The 26,031-nt window shown below is 44.5% G+C and overlaps 1 protein-coding gene across 4 annotated transcripts in view; it reads left to right on the forward strand.

The window, feature by feature from the left end:
• The window catches only part of LOC110538510 (E3 ubiquitin-protein ligase SMURF2), a 63,037-nt gene that overhangs the window by 16,979 nt on the left and 20,027 nt on the right, over positions 1-26,031 (forward strand). For 2 of the 4 annotated variants that reach the window (XM_090193675.1, XM_090193674.1), the window contains exons 2-4: positions 16,053-16,091; positions 17,708-17,816; positions 24,786-24,919. In XM_090193675.1, the coding sequence (XP_090049801.1) occupies positions 16,053-16,091; positions 17,708-17,816; positions 24,786-24,919 (282 nt within the window). Of the gene's footprint in view, positions 1-16,052; positions 17,302-17,707; positions 17,817-24,785; positions 24,920-26,031 lie in introns of those variants that run through there. The other 2 variants (XM_090193677.1, XM_090193676.1) reach the window with 2 other exon arrangements.

Here is a 26,031-nt window from a genome sequence, read left to right on the forward strand (position 1 = left end):
GAATGAGAGCCTAGACAGGCCCAGATTTGAGAACCCACCAGCGCCTAATGGGCTGGCTGGAACCAGAGGGATATTCGTCCTCAAGAGTGGGGAAACCAGGAGATGAATCAGGCTGCAGGAGGAAGCGGATTGGTGATTACAGATTAGGACCTGGTCCACCTCCAACACTTGTTGATCCGAACTCTCTCCCTCTCCTTCCTTCCTTCCATCTTTCTTCTCTTTTTTTAAGGCGCAGTGAAAGGAGGAGTGGTTGGGGGGAAAGGAAGCTTTTTGTTTACAGAAGAACAATGCTGCGAATGAGAGCGCTCAGTCCTGGAGTCAAAACAGGGCTAGAGACAGGCTGGCAGGCAGGCTTTCCAGGGAGATGTCAGACTGTCTGGTGGATTGGGTCAGGGCACTGGACTAGGGGAACCAGGTGGAGGGGAAGGGTGGTGCAGGGGTTAGCAGCAGCAGCACTATTGTTTTGGGTCACACAATTATGATTTCACACTGAAAGAGGTTGATTTTGACATGTCCCTCTTTTGTTAAATTCCAGACCTGATTTTTACTTTGGACAGGCTGGTAATGGTGGGTTTTTATAAGGCAGTTCTCTTTTCCCACACCCCCACTTCCTCCTCCTCCACAGGCACTCCAGTGTGATGGTTAACCACAGAGCTGTACACCAGGGCAGCACTGTGAATTCCCCTTTTTCCCCACAGCATCCATTTCCCATGTTCCATCCCACTGGGTTATAATTCGAGTGGTAGAGTTTGAGTGTGTGTTTGAGAGAGAGACCGGGAGATGTGTGGGATCCAGCTGAAGTGCCTCCATTTTGTTTTGGTTAGTGATTGTTTGCTCATTCAGTGTGTCATGTGACCTCTCCCTCCCCAGGTGGCCTGAGTGGCGGGGTGCATTGAGTCCTCGGACACTGGGTCTCTTTGTGTCCAGCCCTGGGAGAGACTCACCCACTTCTCTTTCTCCATAGGTGGAACTTTAACTCTACACTCAAGGTCTCTGCCTGCCTCTAACCTATCTGTTCATTGATTTTGACCGAGAAAGCCAGGAGGTTGTGGTGTTTGCTGACACCCCCCCCCCCTTTGGGGAAGCTACCTAGTTTGGCCTGTGATTTGGAAACCTATGATGTGACTAATAACCCACTGACTGACTGTCAGACACAAGGAGGATACACAACTGTTCCTGTTGGTGCCAATGACTCAGGGCTTGTAGGAGGACATTAAGTGATACCACATCTTTAACAGGATATTAAGAGATGAGGCTTCATGGGTCATACGAGTGTGTGTGGGTGGGTTTCTGAATGTGTTTCCAGCTGCAGCTTCAAATTCCTCTCCAGCTGTTTGGTTGTGGGCCATTTAGATAAGAATGTGGAGTAAATGTAGAATATGTTAGCCTAAAAGGCTTTTGTCATTTATCAGAGTTGCATGTGATGCCAGTTCCCTATGAAGGCTGTGTGGACAGCCTGGTGATGGAGGGAAGGAGCGCGCGGCGTGGTTATCATTAGCGTTCAAGCTGTGATATACAGCAGCTATTACTCACTTTGTCACCCCCACAGATGCCTTAGTTGACTGATGTTGCAGCGCCACGTCTGGTACAAGGCTGACACGATTGAATAACTGTACACTACAAGTCTACTCTGTCCACTCTGTCATATCCACACTCAACTCATTCCACTGCTATACAACAATTAGGAATGCCTCTGAGCCCACCTCTATTATAGTGTTTTTGTTTGTGTGTGGTATTCTTCTCCATTACTGTATTCATAGTTTTAAATGTCAACACTCATTAGCCTACTCCTCTCCTGTTGTGAGCAGCTCAATTGTGCTGTCTTTCCTCCCTGTCAGTCACACTGCAGTCGTTGGGTCTTTGAGCTGGCGGCAGCGCGACCAGAATGAGAAACACAGACACACAGAGAGACCCTTCTCTCAGCCTTGACTCGATACCGCCGTCGCTATGGCGACTGAGGATTTAAGATGCGCCGAGATGCAGAGGGTTACGTGATGTTTTTCCGGAGTGTTTAGTAGGGGCAGACAGGGTGAGAAATGTTTGGAAAATTAGTTTTGCACCAGGGGTGGGTTTTGGATAAGGCTGATATTTCTCCTTCCGCATAGTCATGGCTAGAAGGGAAACTGCTTTTGCCAAATGAATGTCAAAAGTAGAAAAGTTTTCCTAACATTAACCTAATTCTCCTAACCTGCTATGTTAATACTCCTAACCTGCTGCATAAGTTCTCCTAACCTTTTGTGTAAGTTCTCCTAACCCGTTACGAAAAATAGGACTAAAGCTGTATTCCATCCAGTCAAAACCCTTCCACATGGGCAATAAGGTGGAATTGGTTAGAATTGTCACTTTTTTGTACCATTTTTGACTCTCCAGCTAGCTCCCTCCCAATCAAACCCTTATTCATTTTGGCAAGTACATTACTCGGTTGTACAAAAAACGCAACTCCTTGAGAACAGCATTTTGTTAAAAGTGGACATGGGAAATAGATTATGTGATTCTAACTAACCAAAATAATGTTTTTTTACATTTCTAAATTTTTTCCCCAGGATTGTGAGTGTAGCGCTTTTTGTGTCTGTGTGTGCAAGTGCCCATGACGTTTCGTTCTCTATATTTACGTGTGTGTCAAATCCAATTTAATTGGACACATATTTAGCAGATGTAATTGCTGGTGTAGCGAAATGCTTGAAATGTGTGTGTGTGGCCATGTTTATGTGCCTGGATAGAGAGAGCTATATATTTGTCAGTGTGTGAGTATGAGAAAGTGCGCCCGGCGTGACCAATAAAAATAGATTTACGATGCCGCCCTGTAGGTGCAAGCTGGCCGGTTTCCTTTTCTTAGGGAAGGCTCCTGTCATCAGGACAGACTTCCTATACATTTAAAGAATTCTGTGTGCTGGCAGGAAATGGGGACACTCATTTAACTGTATGTCATTAAACAAAGCTATCATGACAGAAAGTAGATTAAATGGGGGTGTTCCGTAGGTTGGATCATATGGCTAACATATTTCTGTCAGCGATATGGTGTTTGCTCTGTTTCTTCAGTGGCTTATGGACCGTTTAATGCAATATTCTGTGTTGGCGAGATGGGATGTGCAACCATTCTCTTTCTCCAGGATGGTTCTCTGACTGTCCCCCCACAGTTCTCTTCCTTGTTCTACATTCAGATCCTCCATCAGTTATTTTCTATTTAGAAACTACTTGTAAATACACTATCTCACCAAAAGTATGTGGACACCACTTTAAATTGTGGATTCTGCTGTTTCAGCCACACCGTTGCTGACAGGTGTACAAAATCAAGCACACAGCCATGCAATCTCCATAGACCAACATTGGCAGTAGAATGGCCCGTACTGAAGAGCTCAGTGACTTTCAGTTCATCAAATGTCTGCCCTGCTAGAGCTGCCCCGGTCAACTGTAATGGCTGTTACTGTGAAGTGGAAACGTCTAGGAGCAACAATGGCTTAGCCGCGAAGTGGTAGGCCACACAAGCTCACAGAACGGGACTGCCGAGTGCTGAAGCGCGGAGCATGTAAAAATCGTCTGTCCTTAGTTGCAACACTCACTACATAGTTCCAAACTGCCTCTGGAAGCAACTTCAGCACAATAACTGTTCGTCTGGAGCTTCATGAAATGGGGTTCCATGGCTGTGCAGCCGCACGCACACAAGCCTAAGATCACCATGCACATTGCCAAGCGTCGGCTGGAGTGGTGTAAAGCTTGCCGCCGTTGGACTCTGGAGCAGTGGAAATGCGTTCTCTGGAGTGATGAATCACATTTCACCATCTGGGAGTCCAACGGATGAATCTGGAAATGGTGGATGCCTGGAGAATGTCCCCTACCCCAATTCATAGTGCCAACTGTAAAATTTGTTGGAGGAGGAATAATGGACTAGTGGAAAGCCTTCCCAGAAGAGTGGATGCTGTTATAGCAGCAAAGGTGGGACCAACTCCATATTAATGCCCATGATTTTGGAACGAGATGTTCGACGAACACGTGTCCACATACTCTTGGTCATGTAGTGTATGTAACACCATGAGAAGTATTAAACAACCATCACCGGGGAAACATTTAAGAACGTGGCTGTTTGACAGTCAGATTTACACACGAGAGGCAAGTGCTCCGCTACCATGGGAAAGAGCCCTTGAAATCACTAACTAACCAAAATGTGTCCCGAATGAGTGACAGTGAGGTACAAACCAAGGGTCCCATAACCCTTTGTGTTCATGTAAGAGTCAATAACTCTCTGAATCCTCTCCCTGTAAAAGTATAAAGCAGAGCCGAGCGATTCAGCCCTCCTTTCCATAAGGGGTGACACCCCTGAAGAGTGGACCGGGACACTGTGTACCGTCTAGCAGGTCCATCTCCGGGCTCCTACTGCAGTCAGTCTATCCGTCCATCCAAAGGGGAAGCCTGCTGAGCCGCTGGCATAGAGCCCTATCTGACCACGCGTTCCCTTTCCTGGGGTCAACCAGCAACATTATCTGGAGCCCGCCATATTTAGCCATGGTAGGTTAATTTAGCTGCCCTTCTCCGGGGAAACCCATCAGACAGTCAGGGCCGGACTCACGGAAATATGTGTACATCATTATAGTTTACAGCCGGTCTTCACTCTAGTTTACTATGTGATCAGTCAGATTATCTGCTCAATACCTGCATAACATTGACCTACCTATCCTACCACTTATATTGGTGGTTAGGCTATATATTGACTGAAGGACAGGCAGTTGGCCCATGGTGTCTGAGTTTACGCTTGTCTGTATGTAATGTAGGTCCCTAGAATTTTTTTTTTTTTGTTGCCTAATTCCATATTCTCAGTTTAGTTTTTCAAGGTTTTTGTTTTCCCCTGTTTTTTTCTGGTTTTCACTCTCCAAATCAAACTTTTTTTAAAATGGAAAAACAACTAAATTGGATGTTGTAAGTCCACAACAATGCTTAAACCACATCAGGAGACCACTTGAGATTTTGGGGTGTAGCACATAGCAAGAGGCTATTATTTAGTGTTATTTTTGTGGTGTATGTGATGGTAGAATTTGTGAAACAAAATTTTAATTTGATTTATTTCACCTTTATTTAACAAGGTAGGCCAGTTGAGAACAAGTTCTCATTTACAACTGCAACCTGGCAAATATAAAGCAAAGCAGTGCGACACAAACAACAAAGCAGAGTTACACATGGAATAAATACGCACTAGATTGATGCAAATAATCCATTTAAGCATAGGTTACTTTGTAGTTAACATTTTATTGAGAAGGTTTTTTGGAAAGCCTTTCCATCTACCAGAATACTTTTCATTAGCATCATCGCTAACGACTACAAAAAGTGGTAGACGCACTCACTGCGCATACACAGATGGGGAATTCTCGTTAACTCTTCAGAAAGTTGCAGGAAATACATATCACTGATGTATTCTGTTCATGTCTTATTATAAGCTTGCTCAAATTAATACATTTTCAGTACATTTAGTTGATTCCCTATTAAATTCAGTAAAACAATTTATATGGTTGAATTCTGTTTTAATTTCTGGATTAGAGGTCGACCGATTAATCGGAATGGCCGATTTAATTAGGGACGATTTTCAAGTTTTCATAACAATTGGAAATCTGTATTTTTTTTAAACATTTTTTATTAGTATTTATTTTTATATACCTTTTATTTAACAATGCAAGTCAGTTAAGAACACCTTCTTATTTTTAATGACGGCCTAGGAACGGGTTAACTGCCTCATTCAGGGGCAGAACGACAGATTTTCACCTTGTCAGCTCGGGGATCCAATCTTGCAGCCTTACAGTTAACTAGTCCAACGCAATAAAGACCTGCCTCTCTCTCGTTGCACTCCACAAGGAGACTGCCTGTTACGCGAATGCAGTAAGCCAAGGTAAGTTGCTAGCTAGCATTAAACTTATCTTATAAAAAACAATCAATCATAATCACTAGTTAACTACACATGCTTGATGATATTACTAGATATTATCTAGCGTGTCCTGCGTTGCATATAATCTGACTGAGCATACAAGTATCTAAGTATCTGACTGAGCAGTGGTAGGCAGAAGCAGGCACGTAAACATTCATTCAAACAGCACTTTTGTGCGTTTTGCCAGCAGCTCTTTGTTGTGCGTCAAGCATTGCGCTGTTTAAATCAAATCAAATCACATTTTATTTGTCACATACACATGGTTAGCAGATGTTAATGCGAGTGTAGCGAAATGCTTGTGCTTCTAGTTCCGACAATGCAGTAATAACAAGTAATCTAACTAACAATTCCAAAACTACTGTCTTGTACACAGTGTAAGGGGATAAAGAATATGTACATAAGGATATATGAATGAGTGATGGTACAGAGCAGCATAGGCAAGATACAGTAGATGGTATCGAGTACAGTATGTACAAATGAGATGAGTATGTAAACAAAGTGGCATAGTTTAAAGTGGCTAGTGATACATGTATTACATAAGGATACAGTCGATGATATAGAGTACAGTATATACGTATGCATATGAGATGAATAATGTAGGGTAAGTAACATTTATATAAGGTAGCATTGTTTAAAGTGGCTAGTGATATATTTACATAATTTCCCATCAATTCCCATTATTAAAGTGGCTGGAGTTGAGTCAGTGTCAGTGTGTTGGCAGCAGCCACTCAGTGTTAGTGGTGGCTGTTTAACAGTCTGATGGCCTTGAGATAGAAGCTGTTTTTCAGTCTCTCGGTCCCAGCTTTGATGCACCTGTACTGACCTCGCCTTCTGGATGATAGCGGGGTGAACAGGCAGTGGCTCGGGTGGTTGATGTCCTTGATGATCTTTATGGCCTTCCTGTGACATCGGGTGGTGTAGGTGTCCTGGAAGGCAGGTAGTTTGCCCCCGGTGATGCGTTGTGCAGACCTCACTACCCTCTGGAGAGCCTTACGGTTGAGGGCGGTGCAGTTGCCATACCAGGCGGTGATACAGCCCGCCAGGATGCTCTCGATTGTGCATCTGTAGAAGTTTGTGAGTGCTTTTGGTGACAAGCCGAATTTCTTCAGCCTCCTGAGGTTGAAGAGGCGCTGCTGCGCCTTCTTCACGATGCTGTCTGTGTGAGTGGACCAATTCAGTTTGTCTGTGATGTGTATGCCGAGGAACTTAAAACTTGCTACCCTCTCCACTACTGTTCCATCGATGTGGATAGGGGGGTGTTCCCTCTACTGTTTATGACTTCAAGCCTATCAACTCCCGAGATGAGGCTGGTGTAACCGAAGTGATATGGCTGGCTAGTTAGCCTGCGCTAATAGCGTTTCAAACGTCACTCGCTCTGAGCCTTCCAGTAGTTGTTCCCCTTGCTCTGCATGGGTAACGCTGCTTCGAGGGTGGCTGTTGTCGTTGTGTTGCTGGTTCGAGCCCAGGGAGGAGCGAGGAGAGGGACGGAAGCTATACTGTTACACTGGCAATACTAAAGTGCCTATAAGAACATCCAATAGTCAAATGTTAATGAAAACACAAATGGTATAGAGGGAAATAGTCCTATAATAACTACAACCTAAAACTTCTTACCTGGGAATATTGAAGACTCATGTTAAAAGGAACCACCAGCTTTCATATGTTCACATGTTCTGAGCAAGGAACTGAAACGTTAGCTTTCTTACATAGCACATATTGCACTTTTACTTTCTTCTCCAACACTCTGTTTTTGCATTATTTAAACCAAATTGAACATGTTTCATTATTTATTTGAGGCTAAATTGATTTTATTGATGTATTATATTAAGTTAAAATAAGTGTTCATTCAGTATTATTGTGATTGTCATTATTACAAATAAATAAATAAAAATCGGCCGATTAATCGGTATCGGCCTTTTTGGTCCTCCAATAATCGGTATTGGTATCGGCGTTGAAAAATCATAATCGGTCGAACTCTAGTCTGGATACTGTGATTCCATCCCCGTTCTCCTCATCGCAGATTTTACAGGGCCATAATAATGAGAACTCCTCTCATGTTCTGATGGTTGGCTTACATTGGATGATGATTGCTGCCCGGTGCTCCATTCATGTGCTGCAGTCTATCTCAGCATTGGCTTCTCTGCTGCCATTGTCCGGTTATCTCTGTAATTTCAGTGGTTTTGTCTTGGGTCTGCTGTGCTCGGCTATAATTCGGCCTGTTCTATATTTTGCATGTATAAGTGTTGTGTTGTTTTCCTGCTGAATTGATGGCTAGGTTTAATGTATGCTTACAGAAGGCCCGTTGGTTTTCATGTCCCGGTCAGAGGGACATTACTGCAAGTTCTGGTGTTCCGTGATGTGTCATTTCACTACCACAGTCAGACAGGCCTATTGTGTCACCGGCCTCCTCTCTCTTCCCTCTTCCTCTCTGCCAGTTTACATTTGGCTACATGAGACTCACCATTGCCCTTTCTCACTGGGACTCCCTGTAACGTTTGAACTGTTCATGTCCATCTCCTGTAGCTTTGCTCCGCTGCAGCTGTGAAAATACAGAAAATTACCAGCTTTGAGAGTCCATTTCTGTTGATTAAATCATCTATTTTTGAGAAACACACTATGTAGCTAGTTGTCAGGACCCAGCGTATGTCGTTCTGCCCGTATTTGGTTGTAAAAGAAGCCAGACCTGAATAGTGATATCACAGAGTGCTGTTACCTGATTCTTACAACTCCTCACCCCCTCACAGCACCTCACACCCCGACATTCTCTCTCTCTCACACCTCTCTGCCTGTAAATAATTAATTAGATCACTGGAGCTAGAGCGGATGTGCAGTGCGAGGTGTTGTGGACCCTTTCAGGGGCCTGTGGTGTGTGAGACTGACTGAGAGAGATGCATACCAGATGTTTGAGTAATGAGGTGGGTTTTACTGGAACGGAACACATTCCCATGGATGTTTGCTGGAATAAATTCTTCCTCGTCTGTCGAGCATGTTCTCCATTCCCATCCCCCAAGAGGGTTTAGATTCGGTTAAGACCTATTTTTCTCCCTCTCCATCTTAATGGTGTAATTTTCATTAAACCCAGAAACCCTTTGTGTGTGCTGAGTGTATCAGTAAACACCATGTGTAGATGTTTGTGTTTCACACTGCGGTCTGTGATTTGTGTGTTTAATTCAGTCCATGGCACTCTTAAATGGTGTTCTGTTCCCTCTCATACGTTGTTTCAGCTCAGACCTAAATTGATTTAGGAGTCAGGTTATGTTTCACATGCAGTGTAAGCACTGTGGTTCTCCCTGTGTTTGGCTGTGGGTGGGTGGGGAGGGGCAGATGAATAGCGGTGGTTGTAGATTCAATGGCTTAGGCTGCTGTCTGCCCCTATGGGCCTGCCTTTGTTTATTTTTGTTAGCAAAGTAAAGTCTGGACACACCTGCATGTGAGCAGGTCTCTGTAGAGAGAAGACACACAAACTGCCTCGGAGCCCGCCAGACAAGAGACAGATTTCATCTCTCAAAGATCTGAAATCGACTCACATGGCAGCTATGGACGGCTGTCGCACCGCAGCTGGCGTCTATGGGGGTGGTATTGAACGGCGCTGGTAGTGAGCATAGTGGGTGGATTTTGATCAGTAGGATGTGACCGGGATGGCCCAAAAAATACATCGACCAAATACACAAAGGTAATTGAAGAACAATAGAAAGGCCATTCTTGCCTGTGGCTGTGTCTGTACTGAAGCGGACCAGAGGGACTGGGCTTGGACTGGGGCTGAGTAAGTGACTGAGTGTGTGTCGGTGGCTCCAGACACCCAGGTGGCCGTTCATCCAGGCCCAGTGGAGGGTGTTTAAGTGTCTCTGCCTCATTGCCTCAGCAGCCCCTCCATGGTTCTCACTGGGGATCTGCCCAATCTACTACTCTGCTGCTGCAGGCTGGCTGCTGTGGGGAAGAGTATATTGAATTCATGTGCGAATGCCTTATGATTCAGCATGTCGCCAACATGTGCCCATATACACTATCTTCAAGTTACTTTCTTGGTTGAGTTGCTGTTAATCAACTACTATAGCTATAAAGCATGTTGATGTGGGTCTATTTTCTGGAGCGGAACAGGAGAGTTCCTCATGTCATTGAGTCATCACCTGATTGTCAGCTTATTTTTATTTTATTTTATTTCACCTTTATTTAACCAGGTAAGCTAGTTGAGAACAAGTTCTCATTTGCAACTGCGACCTGGCCAAGAGAAAGCATAGCAATTTGACACATACAACAACACAGAGTTACACATGGAATAAACCAAACATACAGTCAATAATACAGTAGAAAAATAAGTCTATATACAATGTGAGCAAATGAGATGAGATAAGGGAGGTAAAGGCAAAAAAAGGCCATGGTGGCGAGGTAAATACAATATAGCAAGTAAAACACTGGAATGGTAGATTTGCAGTGGAAGAGTGTGCAAAGTAGAAATAAAGCGAGGGCCAACCTACGAGAGCGTACAGGTCGCAATGGTGGGTAAAATATGGGGCTTTGGTGACAAAACGGATGACACTGTGATAGACTGCATCCAGTTTGTTGAGTGTTGGAGGCTATTTTATAGATGACATCACCGAAGTCGAGGATCGGTAGGATGGTCAGTTTTACGAGGGTATGTTTGGCAGCATGAGTGAAGGATGCTTTGTTGCAATATAGGAAGCCGATTCTAGATTTAATTTTGGATTGGAGATGCTTAATGTGAGTCTGGAAGGAGAGTTTACAGTCTAGTCAGACACCTAGAATATGTGGACAACTACAGATACCTAAGTCAGAGCCGTCCAGAGTAGTAATGCTGGACGGGCAAGCAGGTGCGGGCAGTGATCGGTTGAATATCATGCATTTAGTTTTACTTGCATTTAAGAGCAGTTGGAGGCCACAGAAGGAGAGTTGTATGGCATTGAAGCTTGTCTGGAGGTTAGTTAACACAGTGTCCAAGGGGTGGCCAGAAGTATACAGAATGGTGTCGTCTGAGTAGAGGTGTATCAGAGAATCACCAGCAGCAAGAGCAACATCATTGATGTATACAGTGAAGAGAGAGAGTGAATCCTCGGCCCGAGGATTGAACCCAGTGGCACCCCCATAGAGACTGCCAGAGGTCCGGACAACAGGCCCTCCGATTTGACACACTGAACTCTATCAGAGAAGTAGTTGGTAAACCAGGCGAGGCAATCATTTGAGAAAGGCTGTCGAGTCTGCCAATAAGAATGTGATGATTGACAGAGTCGAAAGCCTTGGCCAGGTCGATGAATACGGCTGTGCAGTAATGTCTGTTATCGATGGCGGTTATGATGTCGTTTAGGACCTTGGGCGTGGCTGAGGTGCACCCATGACCAGCTTCTGAAACCAGATTGCATAGTGGAGAAGGTACGGTGGGATTCAAAATGGTCGGTAATCTGTTTGTTAACTTGGCTTTCGAAGACCTTAGAAAGACAGGGTAGGATAGATATAGGTCTGTAGCAGTTTGGGTCTAGAGTGTCACCCCCTTTGAAGAGGGGGATGACCGGGGCAGCTTTCCAATCTTTGGGAATCTCAGACGATATGAAAGAGAGGTTGAACAGGCTAGTAATAGGGGTTGCAACAATTTCGGCAGATAATTTTTTAGAAAGAGAGGGTCCAGATTGTCTTGCCCGGCTTGTAGGGGTCCAGATTTTGCAGCTCTTTCAGAACATCAGCTATCTGGATTTGGGTGAAGGAGAAATGGTGGGGGCTTTGGCGCGTTGCTGTGGAGGGTGCCGGGAGGTTGACCAGGGTAGGGGTAGCCAGTTGGAAAGCATGGTCAGCCGTAGAGAAATATTTATTGAAATTCTCAATAATTGTGGATTTATCGGTGGTGACAGTGTTTCCTAGCCTCAGAGCAGTGGGCAGCTGGGAGGAGGTGCTCTTATTCTCCATGGACTTTACAGTGTCCCAGAACTTTTTTGAGTACTACAGGATGCAAATTTCTTTTTGAAAAAGCTAGCCTTAGCCTGTGTATATTTGTTCCTAACTTCCCTGAAAAGTTGCATATCACGGGGGCTATTCGATGCTAATGCAGAACGCCACAGGATGTTTTTGTGCTGGTCAAGGGCAGACAGGTCTGGAGTGAACCAAGGACAATATCTATTCCAATCAATATCTATTCCGGAGCATTTGACAGTGATGTCGTTTGGTCGCAGACCCATCACGGATGCAGACAATGAGGCAGTGATCACTGAGATCTTGATTGGAAACAGCAGAGGTGTATTTGGAGGGTGAGTTAGTTAGGATGACATCTATGAGGGTGCCTGTGTTTACGGATTTGGAGTTGTACCTGGTAGGTTCATTGATAATTTGTGTGAGATTGAGGGCATCAAGCTTAGATTGTAGGATGGCCGGGTGTTAAGCATGTCCCAGTTTAGGTCACCTAGTAGCACTAGCTCAAAAGATAGATGGGGGGCAATCAATTCACATATGGTATCGAGGGGGCAGAGGGAGGTCTATATATAGCAAGCGGCAACAGTGAGAGACTTGTTTCTGGAAAGGTGAGTTTTTAGAAGTAGAAGCTCGAATTGTTTGGGTAGAGACTTGGATAGTAATACAGAACTCTGCAGGCTATCTTTGCAGTAGATTGCAACACCGCCCCCTTTGGCAGTTCTATCTTGGCAGAAAATGTTATAGTTGACGATGGAGATTTCAGGGTTTTTGGTGGTTTTCCTAAGCCAGGATTCAGACACGGCTAAGACATCCGGGTTGGCAGAGTGTGCTATAAAGCAGTGAGTAAAACAAACTTAGGGAGTAGGCTTCTAATGTTAACATGCATGAAACCAAGGCTTTTACGGTTAAAGAAGTCAACAAATGAGAGCACCTGGGGAGTGGGGCTAGGCACTGCAGGACCTGGATTAACCTCTACATCACCAGAGGAACAGAGAAGTAGGATAAGGGTACGGCTAAATGCTATACGAACTGGCCGTCTAGCACATTCGGAACAGAGAGTAAAAGGAGCAGGTTTCTGGGCACGATAGCATAGATTCAAGGCATAGTGTACAGACTAGAGGTTGACCAATTAATCGGAATGGCCGATTAATCAGGGCCGATTTAAAGTTTTCACAACAATCGGAAATGTGTATTTTTGGACACCGATTTGGCCGATTTAAAATATATTTTTAAAAATGTAAAAAAGAATTACACCTTCGTTTAACTAGGCAAGTCAGTTAAGAACACGTTCTTATTTTCAATGACTGCCTAGGAATGGTGGGTTAACTGCCTTGTTCAGGGGCAGAACAACAGATTTGTACCTTGTCAGCTCAGGGATTCAATCTTGCAACCTTACAGTTAACTAACGTTAGTCCAACGCTCTAACCCCCTGCCTTTCATTGCACTCCACGAGGAGCCTACCTGTTACGCGAATGCAGTAAGAAGCCACGGTAAGTTGCTAGCTAGCATTAAACTTATCTTATAAAAAACAATCAATCAATCATAATCACTAGTTAACTACACATGGTTGTTGATATGACTAGTTTATCTAGCGTGTCCTGCGTTGCATATAATCGATGCGGTGCGCATTTGCGGAAAAAGGACTGACGTTGCTCCAACGTGTACCTAACCATAAACATCAATGCCTTTTTAAAATCAATACACAGAAGTATATATTTTTAAACCTGCATATTTAGCTAAAATAAATCCAGGTTAGCAGGCAATATTAACCAGGTGAAATTGTGTCACTTCTCTTGCGTTCATTGCACGCAGAGTCAGGGTATATGTGATAATAATAAACATTTTGTTTTCGAAATTACAGTTTCCGGATTCGACCATATTAATGACCAAAGGCTCATATTTCTGTGTGTTATTATGTTATAATTAAGTCTATGATTTGATATTTGATAGAGAAGTCTGACTGAGCGATGGTAGGCAGCAGCAGGCTCGTAAGCATTCATTCAAACAGCACTTTTGTGCGTTTTGCCAGCAGCTCTTCACTGTGCTTCAAGCATTGCGCTGTTTATGACTTCAAGCCTATCAACTCCCGAGATTCGGCTGGTGTAACCGATGTGAAATGGCTAGCTAGTTAGCGGGTTGCGCACTAATTGCGTTTCAAACGTCACTCGCTGTGAGACTTGGAGTAGTTGTTCCCCTTGCTCTGCACGGGCCACAGCTTTTGTGGAGCGATGGGTAACGATGCTTCGAGGGTGGCTGTTGTCGATGTGTTCCTCGTTCGAGCCCAGGTAGGAGCGAGGAGAGGGACGGAAGCTATACTGTTACACTGGCAATACGAAAGTGCCTATAAGAACATCCAATAGTCAAAGGTATATGGAATACAAATGGTATAGACAGAAATTGTCCTATAAATACTTTATTAACTACAACCTAAAACCTCTTACCTTGGAATATTGAAGTCTCATGTTAAAAGGAACCACCAGCTTTCATATGTTCTTATGTTCTGAGCAAGGAACTTAAACGTTAGCTTTCTTACATGGCACATATTGCACTTTTACTTTCTTCTCCAACACTTTGTTTTTGCATTATTTAAACCAAATTGAACGTGTTTAATTATTTATTTGAGGCTAAATTTATTTTTATTGATGTATTATATTAGGTTAAAATAAGGGTTCATTCAGTATTGTTGTAATTGTCATTATTACAAATAAATAAAAATGGCCGATTAATCGTTATCGGCTATTTTTGGTCCTCCAGTAATCGGTATCGGCGTTGAAAAATCATAATCGGTCGACCTCTAGTACAGATAAAGGTAAGGTAGGATGTGAGTACATTGAAGGTAAACCTAGGCATTGAGTAATGATGAGATATTTAAACCAGGTGATGTCATCGCATCGCATGTAGGAGGCGGAACAACATGGTTGGTTAAGGAATATTGAGCAGGGCTAGAGGCTCTACAGTGAAACAAGCCAGTAATCACTATCCAGGACAGTAATGAACGAGGCATATTCATATTAGCGAGAGGCATGCGTAGCCAAGTGAACATATGGGTCCAGTGAGTGGTTGGGCTGACTGGGGACACGGCGATTCAGACAGTTAGCAGGCCGATGCTAACTAGCTAACAGTTATTAGGCCGGGGCTAAACAAGCTAGCAGTTTGCAGACCGGGGCTGGCAAGCTAGCAGTTAGCAGACCGGGGCGGGCAAGCTAGCAGTTAGCAAACCAGGGCAGGCAAGCTAGCAGTTAGCAAACCGGGGCGGGCAAGCTAGCAGTTAGCAGACCGGGGCAGGCAAGCTAGCAATTAGCGGTAGAAGTAGAAGAAGGGGTCTGGATATTGTAGCCCAGGAGTGGGCTTCGGTGGTAGCACAGGAGCCCTGGCCGGGCTAGCTTCAGGCTAATTGGTGCTTGCTCCGTGATGGAAACACTAGCCAGGAGTTGTCACCCGGGATTGCGGTTAGCTAGTTGCAAAGATCCAGATTAAAATGTTCAAGAGTTTGCGGCAGGAATCCAGGGATATGGAGAGAAATAGGTCCGTTATGCTCTGGTTTGAGTCACGTTGTTCGAACTGGCGATAGCTTTCCGAGCTAAAGGTTAGCTGATGACCGCTAGCAATGGTTTGCTAACTGATAGCTGGTAGGTGGTTAGTTAGCTGACTAGCTTCAGTTGAGGGATTCCAGATCCAAAGTAAATAGAAATACTTTTAAAAAAGCAGATCCACGCCACATTGGGTGAGGCGGGTTGCAGGAGAGTATTTAGAAGTTGAGATTTAGGAAAATATTTTTAAAAGATATGCGAAGAAAAATATGTAAAAATATATATACAAGGGACACGACAAGACGAAGACAAAGACGTCTGACTGCTACGCCATCTTGGAAATGACTTATGATCAGTACACACACTCAAATGTGGAGATATAGGGTTTAGCACAATCCAGTCTGGCTAAAGATATATGTTCATGTGTTTTCTTTTATCACCTAAAAGTCACATTACTTGTCTTACATTACACATTATAAAATAAATGCTCTTGCTGCTTATGTAATGTAGCCAGGGTTATCCATATCCAAGATGGAGCGCTTTTTGATTCAGTTCCCTGAGCAGCAGTGTATCACTTCAGCCCTGCATAACCTCTCTCCCTTGGCAGTGATGTAACCACACGATCACAACAGCCTGTCAGTGTGTAATATGTCTATCGGCAACGATTAAAAATAACACCTCATTCTCCTCTTCTCTTTCAGTCCTCTGTGCCAAAAACCTGGTGAAGAAAGATTTCTTTCGTAAGTAACCCAGTGAAAGCTGTGTTTCTGATCCTCGACTCCATGTTAAATGGCTTTATAATTTCATAGTCAGGGGGCTTGAGGGCTTTGATGTCTGCAGTGTGAGATATGTATCCCCCGTGAGAAATGTGAAATGTGGGTCAGTTTGAGCTGATAAAAGAGGACCTGCTGCCAGCTGCTAGAGTTCCCTACCAGCAGAACACCATGCTAACACACTTAACCAACCACTACACTACACCAGCAAAGAGGAAAGGGTTAGTAGCCTGTAATGTTACTACTGATATGTTTGTGGGGAGAAAGATGAGCTCACCACATCACAATGATGTAGCTTATTATCAATATTAGTCAATAAAACTACTAATAAAACTAGGACTATTTTATTCCCTTTGTTTCATTCACATTTCATGCATTGAGTCACACAGGTCTGAAATATCTCTTAAGGATCGGACCCTTTTTTTCAATTTCGCCTAAAATTACATACCCAAATCTAACTGCCTGAAGCAAGGATATGCATATTCTTAATACCATTTGAAAGGAAACACTTTGAAGTTTGTGTAAATGTGATATGAATGTAGGAGAATATAAAACATTAGATCTTGTAAAAGATCATCATCCCCACCATCTTTGAAATGCAAGAGAAGGTTCACAATGTCTTTTTCCAGGTTAGGCGCAATTTCAGTGTATGTGCAAATTTTTCGACTGATCCAACGAACCATTGCATTTCTGTTCAAAATGATGTATTAAGTCTGCCCAAATGTGCCTAATTGGGGCAATTCTGTGGAGGTTAAATATGGGATATCAATAAAACTTTATACTGACATTTAAAGCTAGTCCATTTCAGAGTGAAACAGCACAACATTCCAGTGTGTGCTAGGTGTCCATAGTGGCCCCAGTGTTTGGGTGTGTTTGGGTCAGGCTGTCATGGAGAGGGAGTGTGTTAAGGTCCCTGACTCAGGTGGTTTCTCTGGTGCCCATTCCTCCCATTCCAGCACTCAGGGGCTGAGTAAACACTCACTCAGTCAGGGCCTGGGTGGAGAGAACTCTGCCTTGTGTGGCAGCAACTCAGACTTGTCTCTGTGGGATAGTGTGTTTATGTATACGGAGAGATGTATTTCTAAGTGCAGTTTTGTTTTGTTTGTGTGGGCCTGCATGGCATATGTGTGTGTGTGTCCGTGAGCTTGTGTGTCCACCACACCCAGGCTATGTGCAGGTAAATGTCATCCAACAGGTCCCTCAGGTCTGTCTATTAGTGTCAATGTCATGTCCACCCGTATCTCTAGATATCAGTCACTCGGCTCAGGTTCAGTCACACTATCAGATTCACACATCAGCCATTCCTAGACTCTCATAGAATGTTATTCATCCAAAGTAGTTTTCTTCAGATGACCTCTTTTCCCCCTTTCAGAAACCGGATAGTCTCACTTCCATCTGCATAATGAAATCATCAAATAATGATGGAGTGATGCCTGTAACATTTTCTCCTAGTACAGTATGTCCTTGGCCAGGCCAGTGTGCTGAGTGTGTGTGTGTGTGTGTGTGTGTGTGTGTGTGTGTGTGTGTGTGTGTGTGTGTGTGTGTGTGTGTGTGTGTGTGTGTGTGTGTTTGTTTCCCTGTAGGCCTCCCTGATCCCTTTGCCAAAGTGGTGGTGGACGGCTCAGGACAATGTCACTCCACAGACATCGTGAAGAACACCCTTGACCCCAAGTGGAACCAGCACTACGACCTGTGAGTCCCCTCATCACTCAACTAACATAATGGATAGTGCAGAGCTTGCGCTTGACATACCATTCATATAGAAGCAGCTGTGACTAGATGTGAAACTGTGTATCTAACAGAAACCTTACCTTAACCTGCTGATTTAGTAATGAACCAGCATTCTGCTGAACTGCGGCCCCTCTCTAGAACTATCACCAGTGCCCTCTATGCTATATCTACACCAGTGGAGGCTGCTGAGGGTAGGACAGCACATAATAATGGCTGGAACAGCGCGATTGAAATGGCATCAAACACATGGAATTTATGCGTTTGATATATTTGATACCATTCCACTCCAGCCATTACCATGAGCCTGCCCTCCCCAATTAAGGCCCCACCTGTGATCTAAGCATTCCCTCACCCTACTCCAATGTGCCAAGTGGACATCAGGGATGTGTCACACATTGATTCTGCAGGATCTGAATGCCTTACAGTAAGCTGTGTTTATGTCTGTCCTCTCACTTATCTGTAGGCCAGCAATGACAACTCCACTGGGGTAGTTAAAGTGAAAAAGAAAAACATTTAAATAGAACCGTGGGGAGGGAAACTAATCTCAGAAGCCTTTTACCTTTTGGACAGATATGTGCATGTCTTGTTGCACCCATGTCACTTTCCCAAGGACTGCTTGTCTTGTGAAAACAACCTGGAAAAAGAGGGGGGGGAGTGAAAGTTTCCAGTATTTGCCCAGTGTTTATCCAGGCGTCACGCGTAGGTAACAGAAAGAGGAAGCGCATGTCTCCGTTTGTTTGGTTGCTCAGGATACCAGACCCTCTCCCAGACCCTGGCTGTTTAATTAGCTGTTCATGTCCTGTTTGACAGGAGGGAAACACAGCCGTCAGTCAGTCAGTCCCACTGTGGAGGAGAGAGAGTGCTGGACACGGTGATGGATGGGAGGACATCGACCTGTGTGCTGCCAAGACGGAGCCAAACGCACGCACACACACCTCTCCAGTTTTTTTTATCACCTGGAACCTGCCAGGTGCCTTCCCTCTGTGTGTCAGGGTTAAGGATTACTAATCCATGCTAAGGCACATGGACTCTCCTCAGTGTGTGAAGTCTAATTGACTGAGGGTAGCTGAGCACACTCACACATATTCAAATGGTGTCTGAAACACCTGGTGCTCACGCTCAGCAGAGCCAGAAAAGCATTTGCTTAATTGGCACTGAAGCTTTTTTCCATTGGTGTTATGTGCACAGCGTGAGGAAGTGTATGTGCTCATGGCAACATTGACACGTCAGGGCCTCATCAGTGGTGCTGTCAGTGGTCTGACCAACAGACTGGCCTGTGACCGCTGACCCCAGCCAGCATTGTTGCGGAAGTGGCCTGTATGCCAAGGATAGCAGACTGTCTCGTTGGCAAACTGCCTCTCCTCGACTCCTATCCAGCCCAGTTAAAGTATGTGGAGCAGACAGACTGGACTGTAATACAGCTCTGTAGCCCTATTAGAGACAAACCAGGGGACAAACCTATCAGTTTCTTGTTCAGCACGCTTCAAACTACATTTATACTGTCACGCCCTGGCCAGAGAGGCTTTTATTCTCTATTTTGGGTAGGCCAAGGTGGGACAAGGGTGGGCATTCTAGTTTCTTTATTTCTATGTTTTCTGTTTCGATGTTTTGGCCGGGTATGGTTCTCAATCAGGGACAGCTGTCAATCATTGTCTCTGATTGGGAATCATACTTAGGCAGCCTTTTTTCCTTTGTATTTGGTGGGTAGTTATCTTTGTTAGTGGCACTACAGCCCTAGTAAGCTTCATGATCGTTTCTTGTTTTGTTGGCGACATTTACATAAATAAAGGAAAATGTACGCTTACCACGCAGCACCTTGGTCCAGTCATTTCCACGACGACGGGCGTTACATATACTAAGAAGTATAATATCTCAAATAAATTTGTATTTGTCACATGCTTCGTGTGTGTGTGCTTCACTGTGTTAACAACCCTCCAGGCAAGCTTCAATGCCATACAACTCTCCTTCCGTGGCCTCCAATTGCTCTTAAATACAAGTAAAACTAAATGCATGCTCTTCAACCGATCGCTACCTGCACCTACCCGCCTGTCCAACATCACTACTCTGGACGGCTCTGACTTAGAATACGTGGACAACTACAAATACTTAGGTGTCTGGTTAGACTGTAAACTCTCCTTCCAGACCCATATCAAACATCTCCAATCCAAAGTTAAATCTAGAATTGGCTTCCTATTTCGCAACAAAGCATCCTTCACTCATGCTACCAAACATACCCTTGTAAAACTGACCATCCTACCAATCCTCGACTTTGGCGATGTCATTTACAAAATAGCCTCCAATACCCTACTCAACAAATTGGATGCAGTCTATCACAGTGCAATCCGTTTTGTCACCAAAGCCCCATATACTACCCACCATTGCGACCTGTACGCTCTCGTTGGCTGGCCCTCGCTTCATACTCGTCGCCAAACCCACTGGCTCCATGTCATCTACAAGACCCTGCTAGGTAAAGTCCCCCCTTATCTCAGCTCGCTGGTCACCATAGCATCTCCCACCTGTAGCACACGCTCCAGCAGGTATATCTCTCTAGTCACCCCCAAAACCAATTATTTCTTTGGCCGCCTCTCTTTCCAGTTCTCTGCTGCCAATGACTGGAACGAACTACAAAAATCTCTGAAACTGGAAACACTTATCTCCCTCACTAGCTTTAAGCACCAACTGTCAGAGCAGCTCACAGATTACTGCACCTGTACATAGCCCACCTATAATTTAGCCCAAACAACTACCTCTTTCCCAACTGTATTTCATTTATTTATTTATTTTGCTCCTTTGCACCCCATTATTTTTATTTCTACTTTGCACTCTTGCATTCTTCCATTGCAAAACTACCATTCCAGTGTTTTACTTGCTATATTGTATTTACCTTGCCACCATGGCCTTTTTTGCCTTTACCTCCCTTCTCACCTCATTTGCTCACATTGTATATAGACTTGTTTATACTGTATTATTGACTGTATGTTTGTTTTACTCCATGTGTAACTCTGTGTCGTTGTATCTGTCGAACTGCTTTGCTTTATCTTGGCCAGGTCGCAATTGTAAATGAGAACTTGTTCTCAACTTGCCTACCTGGTTAAATAAAGGTAAAAATAAAATGCTTAGAAAGCAACAGGTGTAGACTAACAGTGAAATGCTTACTTACGGGCCCTTCCCAACAACGCAGAGAGAAAGAAAGTAGAAAAATAATAGATAAATAATAATAAACACGTAATAATAAATACACAATGCGTAACGATAACTTGGCTATATACATTGGGTACCAGTACCAAGTCGTTGTGCAGGAGTACGAAGTATTTGAGGTAGATATGTACATAGGTATACAGTGACTAGGCAACAGGATAGATAATAAACAGTAACAGCAGCGTAAGTGATGAGTCAAAAGAGTTAGTGCAAAAAGGCTCAATGCAGGTAGTCTAGGTTAGTTGGTTAACTATTTGTCTTGGGGGTAGAAGCTGTTCAGGGTCATGTTGGTTCCAGACTTTGTTCATCGGTACCGCTTGCCATGCAGTAGCAGAGAGTCTATGACTTGGGCGACTGGAGTCTTTGACAATTTTGAAGGCCTGCCCGTGACTGGCAACTGCTTGGCATCCGACCGCAATGTGCTGCAGGGGGTAGTGCGAACGGCCCACTACATCACTGGGGCCAAGTTCCCTGGCGTCCAGGTCCTGGATGGCGCCTTGCAGTCAGATGCCAAGCGGTGGTGCAGCTGTATAATTGTTGAGGATCTGAGGGCCCATGCCAAATCTTTTCAGCCTCCTGAGTGGGAAGAGATGTTGTCGTGCCTTCACGACTGTGTTGGTGTGTGTAGACTAGAGGTCGACCGATTAATCGCAATGGCCGATTTAATTAGGGCCGATTTCAAGTTTTCATAACAATCAGAAATCGGTATTTTGGGGTGCCGATTTGCCAATTTTTTTTATTTATTGTTGTATATTTTTTTGACCTTTTATTTAACTAGGCAAGTTAGTTAAGAACACATTCTTATTTTCAATGACGGCCTAGGAACGGTGGTTTAACTGCCTCGTTCAGGGGCAGAACGACAGAATTTCACCTTGTCGGCTCGGGGATCCAATCTTGCAGCCTTACAGTTAACTAGTTCAACGCAATAACGACCTGCCTCTCTCTCGTTTCACTCCACAAGGAGACTGCCTGTTACTGCGAATGCAGTAAGCCAAGGTAAGTTGCTAGCTAGCATTAAACTTATCTTATAAAAAACAATCAATCATAATCACTAGTAAACTACACATGGTTGATGATATTACTAGATATTATCTAGCGTGTCCTGCGTTGCATATAATCTGACTGAGCATGCAAGCATACAAGTATCGTAAGTATCTGACTGAGCGGTGGTAGGCAGAAGCAGGCGCGGCGCGTAAACATTCATTCAAACAGCACTTCCGTGCGTATTGCCAGCAGCTCTTCGTTGTGCGTCAAGCATTGCGCTGTTTATGACTTCAAGCCTATCAACTCCTGCGATGAGGCTTGTGTAACCAAAGTGAAATGGCTAGCTAGTTAGCGCGTGCTAATTGTCGCTGTGTTGCTGGTTCGAGCCCAGTGAGGAGCGAGGAGAGGGACGGAAGCTATACTGTTACACTGGCAATACTAAAGTGCCGATAAGAACATCCAATAGTCAAAGGTTAATGATATACAAATGGTATAGAGAGAAATAGTCCTATCATTCCTATAATAACTACAACCTAAAACTTCTTACCTGGGAATATTGAAGACTCATGTTAAAAGGAACCACCAGCTTTCATATGTTCACATGTTCTGAGCAAGGAACTGAAACGTTAGCTTTCTTACATAGCACATATTGCACTTTTACTTTCTTCTCCAACACTTTGTTTTTGCATTATTTAAACCAAATTGAACATGTTTCATTATTTACTTGAGGCTAAATTGATTTTATTAATGTATTATATTAAGTCAAAGTAAGTGTTAATTCAGTATTGTTGTAATTGTCATTATTACAAATAAAAAAAAATGTTAAATTGTCCGATTAATCAGTATCGGCTTTTCGGTCCTCCAATAATCGGTATCGGCGTTGAAAAATCTTAATCGGTCGACCTCTAGTGTAGACCATGATAATTTCACCACTCCACTACAGTCCCGTGGATGTGGATGGGGCATGTACAGGAGGGGACTAAGCACGCACCTCGTGTTGAAGGTCAGCGTGGTAGATGTGTTGTTGCCTACCCCCACCACCTGGGGGTGGCCCGTCGGGAAGTCCAGGATCCAGTTGCAAAGGGAGGTGTTCAGTACCAGGGTCCTTAGCTTAGTAATAAACTTGGAGGGCACTATGGTGTTAAATGCTGAGCTATAGTCAATGAACTGTATGCATGGTTCAGTGTTGCTTGCCTCGAAGCGAGCATAGAAGGCATTTATCTCGTCTGGAAAGGCTCACGTCACTAGGCAGCTCGTGGCTGGGTTTCCCTTTGTACCCCGTGATAGTTTGCAAGCCCTGCCGCATCCAACGAGCATCAGAGCCGTTGTAGTAGGATTCAATCTGTCTTGTATTGGCAAATGTCCTGTTTAATGGCACGTTGGAGGTTGTAGCAGAATTTCTTATAAGCGTCCGGAATACTGTCCTGCTCATTGAAACCGGCAGCTCTAGCATTTTATTGGATGAATCGCATAGCATATTACAGCCTGTGCTAGCAAAACAGTGCTGTAGCTTAGCAGCTGCTTCGTCAGACCACTTCCGTATTGTGCACGTCACTGATATATATAATTAATCTCCTATAACTTCATAGATACAAATATTGGGATGAAAGGACACGTGCACAATGTTGTGGTCCCATAGCCTGGCCCAGGCCCTTGTCCCTCTCTGTCCCATCTCTGCTGCTATGGGGACTGGGGGAACAGGTGGCGGTAGTGTCCCCAGGGCCCAGCTGGTCCTATCCTGCCTGCTGAGGAAGTGTGACAGCCTGGCCTGCCTAGCACCAACTGCCATACAATATGCCATATACTGTACCTCAACCAACCAGAGACATAACATAGAGATGGCCTAAGAGGAGAAACTCTTATCTTATTACAAGTAATCATATTATCTGAGAGTTTGGTATGTTTGGAATGTGTATAGTGTATATAAACATACTGTATCTTGTTTTGAAAAGCTTAATCCAATGTCTAGTCTACTGCCCTTATTATTTGATACAATAATCATATCCAGATCTGTGTTGGATGTAATAATTCCCCCCTACAAATCTGTCCTGCATTCTAATGCTCTCAGATAGCACCCCAGACAGGCATTTGGCTTCCACTCAAAATGTCCAGACATCTTACTCACAGCCGCATTGTTTCACATCCCTTTAGTTTCTGTAAGCAGCATGGTAATTATAGTGGGATGCAGTCTGCTAACTGTATGGATGATTAGTTTTACACTGAGGAAGGGAACTGGGCTGAACAGATGTGCCACGTCAGGTTCACGTAGTGTGAGTTTAATACCCAGGCCTCGACTGACACACACAGAGTGATAACAGAGGCAGTCAGGGAGTAATGTCATGGTTCAACTGTTCACTCTCTCCTTCTTTTCCTCACTTACACTATCCCTCTTTCAGCCTCTCCTCTCTGTCTCTTTCATTTCCCTCTCCCTCTGGGTGATTTTGGGTCGAAGGGCTGTCTTTGGATGATTTATGACTCACAGGATTTGTCTGTGTTCGTCCGTCTCGTACCCAGACTCTCGGGGTCGGGAGTCGCACATTCACAGACGTCGGGCGGAAAATCCCTCTGACACCTGACTGTGTTCTTGTGGGGACGCAGCCCGCGGTGACAGGCAGCCCCGAGCGGATGTGTGCCTCCCCAGCGGGGACATCCAGGCAAAGACTGGCCTTTTGGAACAGTGCATTCACACAGGCTTTAGTAACATCTACAGTACATTGGATGTGACTGGTCTCTCTCTTCTCTCCTCAGATATATTGGCAAGTCTGACTCCATCACCATCAGTGTGTGGAACCACAAGAAGATCCATAAGAAGCAGGGGGCTGGCTTCCTGGGCTGTGTACGCCTTCTATCCAACGCCATCAACCGCCTCAAAGACACCGGCTGTAAGGACTACCTGATTGAATTAGTGTGCGTGTGTGTGTGTATTTAATGCTGTGAGGTAATGTCTGTCTAGTTAAAAATTGTCTGTCCCACAAACGGAGTCACAGGCTAGCGGAGTCACAGGCTAGCGGAGTCACAGGCTAGCGGAGTCACAGGCTAGCGGAGTCACAGGCTAGCGGAGTCACAGGCTAGCGGAGTCACAGGTTAGCGGAGTCACAGGCTAGCAGAGTCACAGGCTAGCGGAGTCACAGGCTAATAATCCCCTTCTCCTGTCACAGTGACACATTGAGCTGTACCCTCACAAATGCGCACACTCTCTCCCTATTCCTGACAGGGCACAGACCAGGTTGTGAGAGGGGTCACATTCTGCAGTGCCAGAAATAGGGAAAAGACAATCAGCATCAGCCCACAATCACTGTGAACGTGTCCTGTCAGAAGCAAATGGCTAAATGAGATTGAGGCTTGGTGCTCCAAGCCAATGCAGCAGTAGCAGCCAGGCAGGGACCCAGTGATGGCTTTACCAAAGGGCCTCCCCCTCACACTATGTGTATACTATGCTGATAGGCCTGCTACAGTCTTGTAGACAGAAAAAGGACAAAATCCCACTGCTTTTCATAGAAGCCCCTGACACTTGTTTTCCTGGAAAACCTGAACCCTGTGCCTCAGCTGTGAGTAGTTTGCTTCTGCATTTCCTCTCATTCCCCCCTCCTCACACCCTCCACACATGCGCCACAGTGACTAACCTCCGTTTATCTCGGTTGGCAAATCTAGACAACCGGTCATTTTACTCAGACATGCATAATTGTACAGCTATTTAAATGTAAGCATAGATTTGTTATGTCCCTCGATTGTGGTCTTATTCAAGTGTATGTTTGTCATTCTTTCGCTTGTGCTTTTTGCAGCTGTTCCACTGTGTCCTGTCCACAGGCGTTTTAGGGGGCTTTGGGTTTGTGTGTGCACGCTCATTGCCCCAGTCTTGTAATGGTTTGACCGACCATGTTTTGGTCCCTGTTTAGTCTAGACGCACATCCTGAGCTGATCTGCATGACACTCAGACAACAGTGAACAGATAGTGGCATTTCTCATGTCTGCAGGCAACGTGGTATTCCTGACA

Source organism: Oncorhynchus mykiss, chromosome 12 (assembly GCF_057628025.1).
Source record: "Oncorhynchus mykiss isolate SJ-2025 chromosome 12, ASM5762802v1, whole genome shotgun sequence".
NCBI lineage: Eukaryota > Metazoa > Chordata > Actinopteri > Salmoniformes > Salmonidae > Oncorhynchus > Oncorhynchus mykiss.